The 15,953-nt window shown below is 57.7% G+C and overlaps 2 protein-coding genes and 1 long non-coding RNA gene across 9 annotated transcripts in view; 1 reads left to right on the plus strand and 2 right to left on the minus strand.

Moving 5' to 3' along the window:
- The window catches only part of LOC123579932 (guanine nucleotide-binding protein G(s) subunit alpha), a 55,042-nt gene extending 51,415 nt beyond the window's left edge, over positions 1-3,627 (minus strand). For all 4 annotated transcript variants that reach the window (XM_045444096.1, XM_045444094.1, XM_045444093.1 and 1 more), the window contains exon 1: positions 1,752-3,627. In XM_045444096.1, coding sequence (XP_045300052.1) covers positions 1,752-3,612 — 1,861 coding nt within the window. In that variant the 5' untranslated portion in view covers positions 3,613-3,627. The remainder of the gene's footprint in view (positions 1-1,751) is intronic.
- Positions 1-15,953, minus strand: part of LOC123579933 (neuroendocrine secretory protein 55) — a 53,810-nt gene that overhangs the window by 36,561 nt on the left and 1,296 nt on the right. The gene's annotated exons all lie outside the window — the stretch shown is intronic.
- LOC123579934 overlaps positions 5,375-15,953 on the plus strand; it is a 30,685-nt gene continuing 20,106 nt past the window's right edge. For 2 of the 4 annotated variants that reach the window (XR_006703016.1, XR_006703017.1), the window contains exons 1-4: positions 5,375-6,431; positions 8,009-8,189; positions 12,554-12,636; positions 15,030-15,105. This is a non-coding gene — a long non-coding RNA (uncharacterized LOC123579934). Of the gene's footprint in view, positions 6,432-8,008; positions 8,190-12,553; positions 12,637-13,990; positions 15,106-15,953 lie in introns of all 4 variants that reach the window. The other 2 variants (XR_006703019.1, XR_006703018.1) reach the window with 2 other exon arrangements.

Raw genomic sequence — 15,953 nt, forward strand, 5'->3', positions numbered from 1 at the left:
TGTGAGCTTCACTTGGGAAATTTTCATTCAAGCCACACATGCAGACCACCGCTAACGACTGCTCTAATGACCGGTGTGACACGAGAAGCCCATGTCTCAGATGGGAGCTGAGGTGAGGCTGGAAGAGGGGAAGGAGAGGAGGGGAGGGGAAGGGGGAGGGGGGAGGGCAAGGAAGGGGGGGAGGGAGGTGGGGGGGGAGGGCCCTAGAGAGGGGAGGGGGCGCCGAGAGGTGGCAAAGATGAAGAGAAGGAGGGGAAGGCGGAGGGGTGGCGGGACATACCCGATGTGCTTAAAGAACACAAGACCTTTTTACATTTCTTGGTATCCCAAGTCCATTGGCAGAGGATGTTACCTTTGATCCTCTTTGCCCCCAGCTAAAGCTGCTTGGAAAGATTCACATTTACATATTTCACAAGTCATATTCACAGTTTTTACCACACTTCGTCCACATGCTTAAAATACAGTCGAAGCATTTAAAAACAATTTTTTTTTTTATTTTAATTGCATTTCAGGGACAAGACAACATTTCACTCCCAACGCCTAATACTCTTTTTAAACCAAGCCCCTCCTACTGTGCTTTGTAAAAGCGTAAATGATTGGCTTACCTCGGGCTCTTCCCTAGGAAAAAAAAAATCATTTCATATTTTTTAAACACAGCCACGCCCACCCTCTTGGAACCAGCCCCGTGTAGGTTTGGATCCAGACCTGCGTTTAGCAGATTAAGTGGGGGTTTTGGTGGTTGTTGGTTGGTTGGTTTCTTTTCTTCCCCCTCCTCCCTCCATCCCCCCCCACCCCGGGTGAGCTGAGTGTGTGCAGAATATCGAACTTAATGTGTGTCGCCCCCGACGCCCCAGATACCTGAGTGTCTGGTTTTTCAACCGTAAAGGCGGGAGGGTTTGGCGAACGAATGAGAAGTGAGGAAACGCTTAGCGCAAAGGGAAAAAAGAGAGAAAGACACACAGAAAAAAGGTTATGGAGGCCGGCGAGAGGCGGCCCCCTTTCCCCCGCGCCAGGGGCCCAACTCATTCCCCGAGATGCCCCACCACCTTCTCCTCCGCATTCTTCGCGCCGCCCGCCGCAGAGCGCCAGCGCTCAGGTACCTCCGGAGTGTGTGCAAACACGGAAAGTTTTTGCCCGCGCCATGGCGCAAAACACAAGACAGCCCGTTCCCCAGTACAAGTACACGGTCGGCGGGTAATTTGGGGGTGCCAGCGATGGGAACTGGGGGACACTTGAGCATATCATGCACAGGCGGACACAATATGGACACCAACAGACACCAACGACAAGCCGTCTGCGTCCAAGCAGCAGGGCCAGGCGAGGCGGGGGCGCACCTTTCCCCAACGACCCCAGCCCCCCCCCCCCCCCCCGCCCGCGGCCCCAAACCGGCTCAGCCCGGGGGACCCCGGGGCCCCTCCCCGGCAGTTCCTGGCTCACCTGAAGCCCCCGCCTTCCTTGCCGGCCCCCACCCCAGGACTCGGGGGCATCTTACGGTCGCTGGCGCTGGCTTGTCCAGCCGGAAACGACCCTCAGTGTTGCTCGGCACCACTTTTCTCCCTGGAGGGCACATACTTCGACCACCCACACCCAGCCGAGGCCCCCTCCCGCTCCCAGGGCAAAGTTCGGGCCCCTCGCTGGAAGTTTCTAGCAGTCTCTTCCCGCCTCGGCCTGGACACCCCCCTCCTCCCGCTGCCAGGCCCCGAGCCCCACCGGGCAGCCCTGCTCCCCGCGGGCAGAGTCCGCCGCATTACCTAGAAGCAGCAGGCGGTGCGTACACATGTACCCCATCTTTTCTTCCTGGAGTTGTTTGTCGATGAGCTGGCTGCGTTTCTTCTCTGCGCGCTTCTGGGCGCGCTTCTCCAGGGCTTCCTTGCGCATCTGTCTGCGCTTCTCCGCCAGGGGAATCTTCTTGACCTTGGGGCTGGGGGCGGCTTTGGGCTGGGGGCTCTCGGATCGGCCGAAGCAGCCCCCGAAGGCCTGCATGAGGAACTTGCGGAGCAAGTTGCGCCGGGGCTTTCGGCGGCGGCGATTTCGCCGGGGCTGCAGCCAGCGGCGGCATCCGGAGGTCCCATCGTCGGATTCATCGCTGCTGTGGTCGTCGTCGCTGCTGACCGACCTCTCGTCGTCGCGGCCGCGGCCAGACCTGCCCCGCCAGGCAAATGCGCGAGTAGGCTGCGGAGTAGGCGGATCGGCAGCCTGGATCTCGGGGCTGGGGGGTCGGAGGAAGCGGAGCTTGGGTCGGGCTCCAGACGCAGGGGCGGCAGGGGCTGCCCGGGCGGCAGGAGCTGCCCCGGCGGCCGGAGCGGCAGGGGCGGCAGGAGCTGCCCTGGCGGCTGGAGCTGCCCCGGCGGCCGGAGCGGCAGGGGCGGCAGCGGCTGCCCCGGCGGCTGGAGCGGCAGGGGCGGCTGGGGCTGCCCCGGCGGCTGGAGAAGCAGGGTCGGCCCCGGCCGCTGGGGCTCCGTCCCCGGGAGAGGGGACTTTTCCTTTCCCCGCAGCAGAGGCGGCGGCTGAGCCTCCTTCCATCTCGGCTGCTTCTCCCTCAACTGGGGGTCTCTCTCCCTCTGCTCGCTCTCTCTTAACTGGGGCTCCGGAGACCTCGATGGGCGGGCCGTCAAGCGCGATTGGGGGGCTGTCCATGTTGACGGGAGCGTCGTCGACCCCAACGGGGGCGCTGCCAATCTCGAGCGGGGGTCCGGAGATCTCCATCGGGGGGCTGTCGCCCGCGAAGTGTGGAGGAGATCTGACAGCCTCTCGGGATGGGCTGCCGATGGCGCCGGGGACCCAGAGGGGGGGCTCGTTCGCGGCGGGAGCGAGGAGGACCGCACTCGGGACCGCGACTGCCGCGGGCTGGCCGATGCTGCCGCCGTCGATTTGTGGGATAGCTCGGGGGAGCCCGGGGGGTGGGCTGTCGTCCCCAAAGGCTGCTCCATCAAACTCAAATGGCATAGCCTCCTCAGGGGGAGGACTACAGTCTCCTCTGAAGCCTGTGGTTGCAGGCTTGAGGGCTCCGGGCTCCTGGGGAGGAGTGCTAAAGACCCCTGCACCTGGGCCTCCTGGAGCGAGGTCTGAGACCTGCAGGAGAGGCTGGCTGCAACCTCCCTGTGCAAGCTGCTCAAACTCAAAGGGCATGGCTTCTTCAGGTGGAGGGCTGTAGCCTCCCAGGCCGGGTCTGGCATCATCGAAGGCTCCGGGCTCCATGACCGCTGGGCTGAAGACCTCAGGGCCTGCATGGGCCCCAGTGGTGTCTCCGGGCTGCTCCAGGGTAGGCCAGAAGCCTCCTGGGCTGGGCTGCTCGACCTCGAAGGGCATGGCTTCCTCAGGAGGTGGGCTGTAGCCTCCGAGGGCTCTGGTTTCCTCGATGGCCTGGCCCAGGTCCTGGCAGTTGGGTCCGGAGACCTCGGGGGGTCCACAGGCCTCGCCTTCAATCTCGAGGGGGACGGGCTCGCTGTGAGGCGGTTCGGTCTCCATCTCTTCGGCTGCGCCAGGCCCAGGACTGGGGGCAGCTGCCCCTGGGGCCTCCAAAGGTGGTTGCTCGGGCTGTTCCCCGAGTTCAAGGGGGATATCGCGTTGTCCTGACATATTATTGCCGTCGAGGCAGTTGCGCACGCCCATAACACGGTGGCGGACTCTTAAAATAAACTTGGGGCCCCGTGAGATGGAGCACCCAACCGAACTAGGGTGAAAAAAATATCTTCGAAAAAATTCAAAGTATCAGCTAGAAAGTTCTCCAACCTCACTTTCCAACCCTCTTGAGGTCTGGGGCTTGAGGGCCTCAAACCCAAGACCAAAGCGGAAGCAAGTCTATTGTTGCCGGTGCAGTTTTGGCTCCTTCCTGGCCACTTTTTATCCCCTCAGGCTGCCCCTCGGCGCCCCTCTTGGCCTGCCCTTGTCCCCTCCTCTCTCTCTCTTTCTCTCTCTCTCTTTCTGTCTCTGCTCCAGGCCAGCCCCGCCTGCTTGGATCTGAGGAGCGTGCCGATTCGGTCCGAAAATCGCTCGTAGTGCTCGCTCTCTGCCACCAGAGGACGCCGGCCCCGGTGCCAAGGCGGCTCTGGGAGCCGGATCCTGGCGCCGGCAGCCCCGGACTTTGGGTAAGGGGGCCGATGAGCGCAGGCCTCGCAGGGATGTTTTGGCTCCTTCCACTCCTCTCCCTGACTGATTTGGAGTCTTTCTCCTCTCTTATCCCCTGGCCAGAGAGAGAGAGAGCTCTCCTGCGTTGCGGGACACGTGACGCAAGACGTGGGCCCGGGCTGCTTGAGCGCAGGAGCTGAAAACCCTCCCTCCCAGACCCAAATGACTCTCCTCGGGGGAGGGGGGAACCGCAGGAGGGTTTCATCACCCCAGGATACCCCTGAACCCCTGAGCCGCAGCCCCCAGACCTGGGCAGCCTCCAATCTTGAGCTCCAAGTCCGGAGTACGAGGCTTTGGGCGCGTGGGAAGGGGGCGCGGGCACGCGCGGGGATGCGACAGGTGGTCGTAAGCCCACCGGCAGAGCGGAGAGAGGCGAGGGGCGACGGGCTGCTGCGTGTGCGCCCACAGTTCGTTTTTAAAACGCCTTAGGGTACTTTCCACCGCTTCTGCAGCGTTTGTTTGCCGGTTTGCTCAGGCTGGCTCCTGTAAAAACACTCAATGTCCCCCATCCCATCACACTCTGGGGGTCCCTGCGGCAGTCTAGAGTGGCGCAGGCAGGGTTTTCCCGCCGATTATGTGGACGATGATGCAGGGGAATAAGAGGGTCTTGGGCGCGCACCACGGAGACCCTCTAAGCGGTAGTTGCCGCGGCACGGAACGGGGGTTGGCGGGGGGGGGGGGGGGGGCCGCGGGACACACGCAGAGACCCCATCCGGTGCAGGCCTCAGAGTTCCAGGGGTTCGACTGTTCTGGGGAAGGGTTAGCGGGATTTGTGTTGGCACCTGCGGCTGGCTTAGCGTGGTCTCGGAGACTGGACAACCCTGTGCGCACAGAACCCAAAGATACACACTGTGCCGCGCCGGCAGCAGCGGCTGTGATGTGCCGCTCTCGGCCGTGGGCGCCGGCTGCAGGGTCGGTCGGTCCGCCGCCCCAGTTCCTCTCCAGCCCCTCGCCAGCCCCCCTCCGGCCCCTCTCCTTTCGCTATGGGTATCCCAGGGCAGTCGCTTTACTTTTCCACTGCTAGAGCCCCCAGAGGCGCGGCATTAAGCCCGGCCACAAGTGTAGCGGTCGCCTGGCTGCGCTCCTGTCGCCGAAGCTCGTGTGGGTTTGGAGCCGGCTGGGGGTAAATACCCGCACCGGCGGGGTGGGCTTGGCGCGTGCACGCGCACTGCTCTGGGTCTAGGGTCTGGTGTCTGCGGAAGGATTTGAGTCGCGGAGGGGCGGGGGGGGGGGGGGCGGCCGGGTATTGCTGCTTGCGGGTCACGTACGACCGGGACGTGGGCATGAGGGCTGTCTCGCCTGCGGGTGACACGGACCTGCCAGCTACCTTTTAGGTGCAAGGCAGCTGGGCAGGAGGCAGGTGGTCGCCTGGCGTGCGGGCGGGGGAGAGATGGCAGGAAGAGTTTCACGAGGGGTGGGCGGCGGCGGCGAGCGGGAACACCGCTTAGGTGGTTGTATCTACGAGCCGCAGGCGGGTGAACCACGCACGGTCCAATCTCGTTAAGTCCAACGCATCCCTCTTAGAACGATGGGACCACAGCCACGGCGCACCACTGTCCCGCATCCGCCACCCACGTGGCCGTGCTGCGGAAGAAAGCTGACCAAGTCGGACTCTGGGCAACGTGTGGGGCCCCCCAAAGGCGTGACAGGTCAGCTCCATGGGTCTACACACTTGGAAATGCCAACACTGAACTTTGGCTCAAACTTTGTCCAACTATCCCCGTGAGCGATGGCTCAACCCTCTGAGCATCCAACTGAATGGGCCAACTGGGTCGCGACCGTCCACTCACTCCCCTCCGACCCCAGTGCCGGGTCAGCCATTGGGCTGGGGTCACGCCAATCAAGGTTGCCTGGCGAATGAGCAGGGGGCGTCCGACCGGAAACCGGATATGAATGGGAGGTCCAATAGGGGGCGCCGCGTTGGAACGCCCTAAGAGGTTGTGCTGCTGGGGTGGTTGGAAGCGGTTGGTGGGCGGGCGTATGGCGGCCAGGCCTGGGACGCCTCGAGGCCGGCTGGCGCCGTGGGGTCACTCTTCCTGATGCCACAAGTCACAAAGGCTGGAAGGGAAGGTTGGGGGCTGACAGGGGTCAACCCTAGGTCTCGCAGGTGGCGGTGGGCCAACCCTCCCGTCCGGGGGAACCGCTGCTGAGACCAGGCGAGAAGGAAGAAAATGTCCAGGGCCTGGAGGTAGAGGGCCAGGACCCTGAGGAGGGAGAGGGCTCACTGCCCCGATGCAGAGGAGCAGTCCCAGACGGAAAAGGAGTTGAGGCCCCAGGGATGCTGCGCCCTGCCGAAGTAGAAGGTCAGTAGACATTGGGGTTTGGAGCCCCAAAGGGACGGGTTGCTCCCGTTCCGGGCCTTGCTTCCCCAAAGCACTATTCATCAAGGAATGGGTACAGGGTCTCTTGACATCCTCAGGGGCGTCTGGGACCCCCTTTGTTCAGCACTCTTTGGTGTCTTTGGTTCTTTGCCTGGGGAGCCCATACACTGAGGGAATAAAGCCCGGGTAGATACCAACACACCATCCTAAAGGATAAGCAACATAAAAATGAGAGGAAAGACCTCTACTGGTGGTGGTGGGGTGGGGGGGAGGACTCGAAAGTGTTGGTGGGGAAAATGGCGTTTCAAATGGGCCTCCGTGGATGGCTAGGGCCCTTGGCTGCCAATGGGGGGGGGGGGGGGGGAGGGGCCGGTGGAATGATAGGTGTGGGCCCACCAGGAGCAAAAGGGGGAAGCTGGGTAAAGAGGACAGGCCACAGCGCAGAGTCTTGGAGGCGCAGTGGGAGTAAAGAGGGACGAATGAGATAAGATCTCTCTGAGGATACCAGGAAGTTTCAGGGCAAGCACTCTTGAGGCTGTTCTGGTAGGAAACAGAGATGATGAATGTTAATTGTGCTGCAAGGGAGGCTTTGCGCTTAGTTTTAGTAAAGATGGAGGGAGTGTGGAGGATGGTCCCACCGGAGCGAACAAAGGACGCGGTGGCTGGCCTTGACCTTTAAGGTGGGGAGACCCACGTGCAGTGAAAGAAGCAGCAAGGCTGAATGAGGGGACTCAAGAGGGATCCCAAAGGGCCCTCGAGCATCTCCTGTGCTCCCAAGGCACAAAAGGTGGAGAAGCCAAAGTGTGGCCCCTGGACGGTGGGACACCGGTGACACAGGGAAGTGGGGAGGATCTTGGGGAGGGGTGGCATGGTGGCGGAGCCAATTTGGGTTTGGACTTGGCAGAGGTGAAGGAAGGATGGGAGTCGCAGTGGAGTTTTTCACGGCCTGTTAATTAAGAGCGTGGGCCTGAAGTTTCGAAGGAAGCGCGAGACCTCAAGTTCAAAGTGACAACCGTCCTTATAGGATATGGAATCAGTGGGTCAGATACCACCCTCAAGGGGAGGAATAGATCTGGTGACAGAATCTTGAGTGCTTAGCGCACTAGAGGAGAAGAAAAGCTGCCTCAGGAGAGAGCAGTGGGCTAGGAAGGACTGGCGGGGGTACACGGGAGGGGAGGATCTAAGAAGCGCCATGTACCTAATCAGGATTGTGGTTTCTTAGCCTCTGTGCTGTAGACATCGGGGCCAGATCATTCTCTGCTGTGGACTGTCCTGGGCACTGTAGGGTGTTAGCAGCATCCCTGGCCTCTACCCACTAGATGCCAGTAGCAGCCCCTTAGTTGTAGCAACCAAAAATCTGTTAGATTTTGCCAAATGTCCTCTGGGAGGCAAAATATCGCCCCCGGATGAAACCACTGCTGTAGGCTGAGAAGGGACCCTCAGATGGGAGTAGGAATCATTGTAATTTAAAGGTAAATTAGGACCAGGGAGAAAACATTACGCTGTTTAACTGCGATGCTCCCTGTTGTCTACTCTTACTATTTTTTTTTCTTCCGTAGGGACTGGCCACCAGAATCTGAAACCTCAAATCACTCACGTGAGGGGGTTCAAAGCTGAAAGCATCACAGATCAGCAGTGGGACTTGAGACGCCTCAGAAGTGCGTCCAGATGTTTGAGGAGCTGGCCAACGTGAACGGCAGCTGGCGGGCCTGGCCACGGGGACCTGAGGACCCCGCTATGGTAAGAGCTGGGGGCGATTAGCTGGTGGGTTGACTGGGGGCGGCGGGGCGGGGGGGAGGTGCTGTCTGGTGAGCATACTCTAGACTGGTGAGCTTTCTGGCTCAAGACAGAAATGGGGCCTGGCCCTGGATGCAGATTGGCCAGTGACAGGTGGTAGTGGGTAGCCTAGGCCACATTGCCAATTCCGGATGGATTTCTATCAGAGAAAGGGGTCTGTATCTGGTAGGAATAAGCAGGAACAAGGAAGGAAGATCAGTGAATGAGTTCACACCGATGACGAAGAGGAAGGCAAGCTAGGCTAGTCACAGGGTGCCCGAGAGAAGGGGGTGCTGGGGTCAAGGGCAAAAACTGTGTGCCAGGGTCTGGGCCCTGTCCCCACAGGGAGCGAGCGGGAGCAAAGGCGTGCAGTGAGACGGGTGTCTCCATCAGAGAAGGAAAGGGCGGGCTGTCAAGTCCAGGTGAAGGTCTGTGGGAAACTGCGTATCCTTACAAAGATCCTTAAACCTGCTACTTAAAAAGAATATAGATTGTCTACACTCCACGAGTCAAGAGAGGAAACACTGCTTATGTTTCAGTTAACCCGCATATCTGAGGAAAGTCTGCCCGTTCACCAAAAGGCCCAGGTCCCTCAGGTAGGCTCGGCTCTTTGTAAGCGAGTAACCCCCAGCGGAAAGAAGGCATTTCTTCACTCTTGGCTCTCTGAACAGCACCGTCGCCATCTGTAGGGACGTGGCCCCCTGCCTCGGTGACCCCGTGTGGCACCCTGGGCTTCCCAAACTCCCATCTTCCTGCTATATTGACACCTGCACCAGCACACGTCACACTCCGCAAATGGCCGTTAGTACGCTTACATTCGGGGATTCTTACTCGTTGCCAAAAGCACAAGGCGCATCCAAAGTTCAAGTAGCTGCCTGTCAATGTTCTCATTTCATCCCCGTATCCAAGAAAGAGAAAGCAAAACAGGCAGAGAAGGAGGTGGTCGAGAGGGAAAGGAGCAGAAACCAGGCAAAATGATCTTTTTTTTTTTTTTGGCAGTGGTATTTCCTCCTAGCCTAGCGTTTGGGGTGGGGGCCGTCTGCAGTCTTCTGCAGACCACTCCCGTCATTGCTGTCTGTCCGTGGATTTCTTTGGAACGCAGAAAAGGAGAATCTTTTCACCAGCTGGGAGGAAAAAGCCAAAGCCAAAAGGAGAGAGAACCCGGGCAAGAGGATTCCGGCAACTGTTCTGTTTTTCCACCTCCCGGTGACCAGTGTTTTCTGAGTGCGAGAAGACTTTGAAGCTGTTCGGTTAATCACCGTTCAGTTAAGACCTGCCGTGCTCATCTCTCTCCGTTCTAGCATCTCCTCTGCCAGCCTCGGCCGGTGGAGGCAGCAGCCTCCTGTCTGCAGAAGGGTCTGCGTGACCAGGCTGTTTCAGGCAAACGCCAGCCGGAGAGAAAACGCCTCGGATGGAGGTCAGGGGCAGGTGCACGGCTGAGATTACAGATGGGCCGAACCAGACTTAGGGAGACACTTGATCTGCTCAGATTAACAAACCCCGTGCTGCAGCCCCAGGGGCGGAGGGTCTCCTCCCAGGAATTCAGACCCCTTCATTCAGCTCGCTAGCTAAACTCAGCAGCCCTCGACCTGGAAGGGTTACCCATTTCTGCTGCGGCCAGGCACATGGCCGTCCTCTGACGGCCTGTGCTAGCGTGGTGGGCCCGCACATTCTCGACAGTTGCTTGAACTGGGCCGTGGGTTCCTTCTCCAGGCTAGCTGATGATGCAGCAGAGAATGTGGAGGGGAGAAAAGATGAACAGTGCCCCGGGAAGGGGACTAGGAAAGGGGTAAAAGTGGGGACTAGAAGGGCAAGAGGGAATCCCAGAAGATAAATCTGGCTTTAGCGGGAGCTCTGTTTAAAATTCCGGGAAACCGTGGTGGAACTTCCAGGCACTCTGGGAGCATCTGGGCACCGTAACCTGCATTTAAGGGGAGTGGTGGGTCTCATGTTAGTGCAGAGCCTCAATTTCCCAGGGTGCGTTCTCCTCTTGAACTCTAATGGAGACAGCAACGTAAGCCAGAGTATTCAGCAACCGGCTCTCGCCTGGGGGAGGAGAAACTTGTCTTCAGCTGGCCGCCGTCCTTGGCCAGTGTGAGAGTCGGGGCCTCTCCCTGAACTGAGATCCAAGATTTAGGACTTGAGCTATAAAACGACATTTCCTAGGTTGTAAAATCTTTCATTTTGGTTGAAGCCACTGAGGCACGTGTACAAAAACTCCCCTGTACCTATGGAATTGAGACCATAGAGACCCTCCAGGGAGAGGTGACCTTAAGGGTACCTAAGCTGCGAGCCCCAGGGTGGCCCTCCACCGCTATGCCTGGCTATTAAAAATGCTGTTCCTGACGCTGCCTCTGCTGCCACCAGATTTTTGAAGACGGCCACGGAGTTGCCCCTGAATCTCTTTGTCCCTGAATCTCCCCTTATTTGTGCGTGCTAGTCTTTATAGCTCTAACATGGACGGGCTTTGTGATTCCTGTCTCCAAATCTTCTCTTCTGTTCCTTCCCTACTGTTCGTGTCTCCCACTACCTTCCAGTTTTTTTCCGTGATCCCCCAACACCTTCCTTTCCCTTTGTTGTTCGCAAACCTTCCCGCAGGTTAACAGGCACCACTACCATCTGTGCACGCTGACCCCCCCCCCCCCCGCCCCATTACTTTGCAGCGTGCCTACCCTAAAATAAGCTCATAGAATAAAAATAGGCCGTGTCCACATGCAAGGCCAGGAAAGCGGCCCCCCCAATTCTACCTTGCAGTGGGGAGTCTGCTGGCAGGCGGGGGCTGTGGTGCCAGCTCCTCTTAGATCTTGGATGCCCTGCCTTTACTGGCTGAGCGTTGTCAACAGGTGACAGGGGCCCTGCACTGCAGACTCTTGGCCTTGGGAGAACTAAGTCACTAGGCTGTTTATTCTGGCTTCTCTGCTATGTGAATCGACTGGGCACCAGCACCAGGATAGGCACCAGGGGTTCTGGGGGGGGGGGGGGATGTGAGATTTTTTAAAAAGGGAAAACCAAACATTAGTAAGATTTATCTTATATGTAGTGTTGTAATGTGCAGCCAAAAAAAAAAAAAAAAAAAACAAAACACCAAAACTGGGATGTTCGACCATTACTATTATTTTTTTTTTTTTTTTTCTTTTTAACTCCATTTGCTCCGCTAGCCCATGCATTTGCCATGGAGGAAAATTGGTTTAGGGGGAAGTGCAAAAAAAAAAAAAAAAAAAAAAAAAAAAATCTTAGCCATTACAAGGTCCTGCAGTATAGAAACAGATATACAGTACATTTCTATAACTATGGTATTAAAATTTCATGGGAGAGAAGCAATTAAGGAAAAAAAAAAAGTCTGAAAAAGCTCTTGGGAGGGAAGGATCATAAAAACAAACACAGGAGCTAAGGAAATGGGTTTATCCTAACTAGCTGCAGCCTCGGAGCTGCATTGGCAGGTCTGGCCTAATCGGGACACTTACGAGTGACTGAATAATACATTCAAGCACTCGTGGTCACTTGACACGAGTCACTGCTGTCAGACCGCTCTCTCCCAGAGCAGGTAGCATCATCTCCAGGCTGCAGTAACGCTGGCTTCAGGCCCCCTGCTCCCACTCGGAAAAGCTTGTTTTCACACATGAAGATCGGAGATCGGAGAGAGCAGGTGAGGGGACCAAGCAGGCACAAGACAGACACTTAAAGATCTGCTCCGAAGGATGGCCATTTTTCCCCCTCAGGCTAGGGACAGGACCCAGTGGGATTCTGTATTCCCTAACTTGCCTGTTGAACCGTTTTTTTGCCACCCATTCAAAAACAGATCGGATAACATCAAAATGAGAACAACGCAAAACAGATTCCTTCACAACTGGTGCTTTTTATTTGGTCACCCTTGAACAACTTTTTTTTTTTTTTGGCTCCGTTAGCATTAAAGGCACGGACGGAGTGAGACTGGGCAAGCCTGGGCTTCATCGGCCTGCACGCCATTTGGAGCTGAAGGGGATACTGTGAACATCTCATTCAGTTCCTTCCATTGTCCGTGTGAGGAAACTGAGGCAGTGAGGTGCTGGGGCTGGCCCAGGCCTAGAGGTCCTTGGGGCTTACAGGTCCTGCTGTCCACTCGTGGGGCAGCAAGATTCAGGAAATGGTCATGAATGTCAAAACCCCGAAGGGAGGGCGAGGTGTCCCATCCCTCATTCTGGAACAGGGGGGTTAAAGATACAATGTGAGAGCCTGATCCCTCTTGCTGGGCAATTTCTAAGAGCAGGGCAGCACTTGAGCCGGCGTCTCACCTCTGGAAGCTTAATTTGATTTTAGTAATGTGTTTTTTTTTGTTGTTGTTGTTACAGATACATGCTTTCCCCTACACCATGGTTTCTGCTCAGTTTCCTCTCAATAGCTTCCGTCTGCAGGAAGAGCGGCGATAACACAGGTAAATTAAGTAAACTCCATTCAGATTAAAAAAAAAAAAAAAAAAAGACCTTATTCTTACCCACATGGAAGTTTCAGCTTCCTCATGAAATCTTCCATCCCAGCTGCTAAAAGTGAGGGCTAAAGAGTGAAACGGCTGTAAGCAGTTCCAGGGGGCGAAAACCAGCTTCGAGTGCATTAAAGAAACATCCTCTTAAAACAATTCCAAACTTTACACTTCCCGGTTCTTGAATTCTGATAAACATAAATGAAAAGTTTTGTTTGCCAAACTTTCGAGGTCAACCTGGGCCAGATGGCTGGACAGCACACAGCATGTGAACACTGCTCTAATTTTCCAACTCAGAAAGTTGAGTTTTAAGAGGACCTCTGTCCAAGAAAAAGCAAATTTCTATTAAGTAAATGATTCACGGAGCAAAGGAAAATCCTAATGCCAGAGCACACCATCATATTTAAGTAGCTTTATTCTCCTCCTCCCCTCCTTCCCCTCCCCCCGAAATAACTACAACTGGCTAGTAATTCACTTATGGGGTCAACTAGCAGGGGTTTTTTTTTTTTTTGAGCGAATTTCCTCACCAGACACACCCCACCTAAACTGAAAGAGCCAAGTGAGCCCATTCAAATGCTAACCCCAGTTCTACTGGGTGAGACAAAGGGCCAATTTGGAGCCTAGTGAGTCGGGAATGCTTGGGAGAACTTGCCAGAAATGCCTCTGGGGAAAAGAAAAAGGTAGTGGAACCCCAGTGTCTCAGGTAGTTAGAGGGTTTGAAGCGTCTTCCTTGGAGGGGTCCAGGGCACTTCCTCGGGGGCGGGGGGGGGGGGGTGTTGTCTGGCATATTTCTCAGCTGTTCTGGATCATCTCTGATGGCTGTTCCACCGTGACACGGGGCTGGAGGGGTGGGGGTGGGGGAGGGTGGGAGGGGTGGAGGGTGGGGGAAGGGAGCTGAGTGGGGGAGGGGTGTGTGGGTGGGTCCCAGGCTTTCCCAACCGGAGGCACTTTATGAAAGAGGGCAGACTGTGTGTTCCTAGACGGGGACTTCCACCCCCCCCCCCCCCCAATAATGAGCTTGATGTGTATTGCTGACAGGAAAGCAAGTGTCTCGACATCCAGGCTTTTGTTCAAAAACAGACCAAGACTGAGGTGAACGTTGTGGGCTTGGGCACTGAGGACTTCCTAAAAACCTCGTGTATTCTCCCTGCGACATGGCAACATGCTAATTCCTCCAATGAAAAACCTAGCTCTGCAGGCCGAGCGGACCCCCCCCCCCCCCCCCCCCACTACCCGGTCTGGGAAGACAGCTCCCGCACGGAAAAGCACACCAAAAACCCAGCCAAGCAAACCCTGGCTTCTTGTGCAGATTCACCAAAGACGTCGTACTTGGTGAACGCAGGCTGCTAAGACGTTACCACGGGAAAAAAAATAACACGTAATGCCACAGAAAGGAGCCATATGCCCACCGGTGACCTGAAGTAGAAATTTCAACTTCGGAGAGCTCCATCTCACTTAGGCAATTTCACACTGGTAAGCCAAAGGCAGCGCGCGCCTGGCCCTGCTGCGCCACCTCGGCAGCCTCCGGACTCCTGACCCCTCCCCGCGGCCCAGGGAAGCCCCCTGCTACCAAACCGCCCTCCGGGTCCATACTAACGAAGACACACAGGCATCCAGCAGCCATTTGCGCCGCAGCCAGCATAACTAAGTTCTGGGGCGCCGCGACGCCTTTCCCAGAGAAGAGACCTGGAAGGAGGACCAAGAAAAGTGTGTTCCTTCCGGCCTCATCCTTCCCCTAGGAGTTTAAGAACCCGACTGATCCTTTCCTTTCCAGCCTAAAAACGGTTCACTCCCCCCTCCCCCCAAATCATTCTCCGCAGACTAGCCCAAACCCGCGCAAAGCGAGACGCACGCGCGCACCAAGAAAACATCAATTTCCATACCGGGTGAGGTTTTGTAAAATACATTTCATTTGTCAGTCTTTTCCTCCAGGATTGGCAGGTAAGACACACTTTACGCACCGAAGATGACACACTTTACGCACCGAAGACGCGTTACCGGAATGCAGCCGTTTTTGTGCTCGGACACCAGGGCGGTTTCACCTCCAGGTTACGGATTCCAAACTTAGCTCCACCCGAGCCGAAAATGGCCGGTGCGCCGCCTCCCCTCCCCGAGGCTGCCGAAGCCGCCGCCGGCCCCTGCCCCCTCTTGACCGATCCCCCAAGGACTTGCGTCGGATCGGATCCAACACCTTTCCCCGGCGCGGTAGTGCCGTGCTCTTTGGGGACGCATTGTAGGGTACCCCGATGAAAGACGCGATCCCCTCTCCAGCCCCGTTCCTTGTGCCGCTTTACCTTTCCGCTCGGCACCGCCTCGCGGGCCTCTTAGTCCCTCTCTTCTATCCCCAGGTCCGTGCGCAAACAGCCCCAGACCTCTCCAGCCAGGCTGCACCCGGCCCCGCCGCCAGATCAGCTGCGCCGAAAGGTTAGCGATGCCCCGACGTGACCAAGCCCGCGCCACTAACCCTGGTAGCCCTACCGGGCACCCCCTAAGACTCCCGTACCTTCTCTGCCAGCCCTCCAAGTACGCGTGATTCGTGGGGAACCGCGGGCGGTCCCGAGGAGGTCGGCTCTGGAGCGCGCGGGCAGGTGCGCACGCTCTTTGCAGCGGACTCCCGCCCCGTGAGCGCCCGGAGAGGGGTGGTGGCGGCCAGGACTAGCGCACAGCCGCGGGGAGCACTGGCGCCGAGGTCCCGCGGCTCCAAATTGGCAGCGCTGGGACCTGGGCTCCAGGCTCGGAGTGTCTTAAAGCGCCGCGCGCGACTTTTCCCGGCGCCGGCAGTCTCCGGAGTTCTTGCCCAATCCCGGTGTGATTACTTTTCGCACATTGCAACAGTGTCGCTACAGCGCGGCCGCTCTCGCACGGTGAAAGTTGGCGCGCGCACCTCCGAACCACGTTTCGGGCGCCTGCCAAGGCCAACCGGTTTGAGGCCAGTGTTTAAGAGGGGGAAAAGAGCGCATGAAACAAGTGACTTACCCCTGCCTTTTCGGTGTGCAGCTGGAAACCTGGGGCGCGCCGGGGATTCTGGGCGCGCGTCCTGGACACCAGCTCGGAGACCTCAGGCTGTCTCCAGCCCGGCGCCAGGAGCGCACCGTCGTGCAACAAGCCTTTGGCCACCTGGGCGCCCCCGGCGCCGTCCCGGCGCCCAGGGGAGCCTTTCCCAGCCTGCCGGCGGCACCCCCACCCACCTCCCGGGCTGGCTAGCCGAGCCTGCTATCTTTCCGCCTTCCTCCTAACCTGCCTCTCCTTCTCCCTCGTCTCCTCCCGCGGGC

The sequence above is a fragment of the Leopardus geoffroyi genome, chromosome A3 (genome assembly GCF_018350155.1).
Source record: "Leopardus geoffroyi isolate Oge1 chromosome A3, O.geoffroyi_Oge1_pat1.0, whole genome shotgun sequence".
In the NCBI taxonomy this organism is placed as follows: domain Eukaryota; kingdom Metazoa; phylum Chordata; class Mammalia; order Carnivora; family Felidae; genus Leopardus; species Leopardus geoffroyi.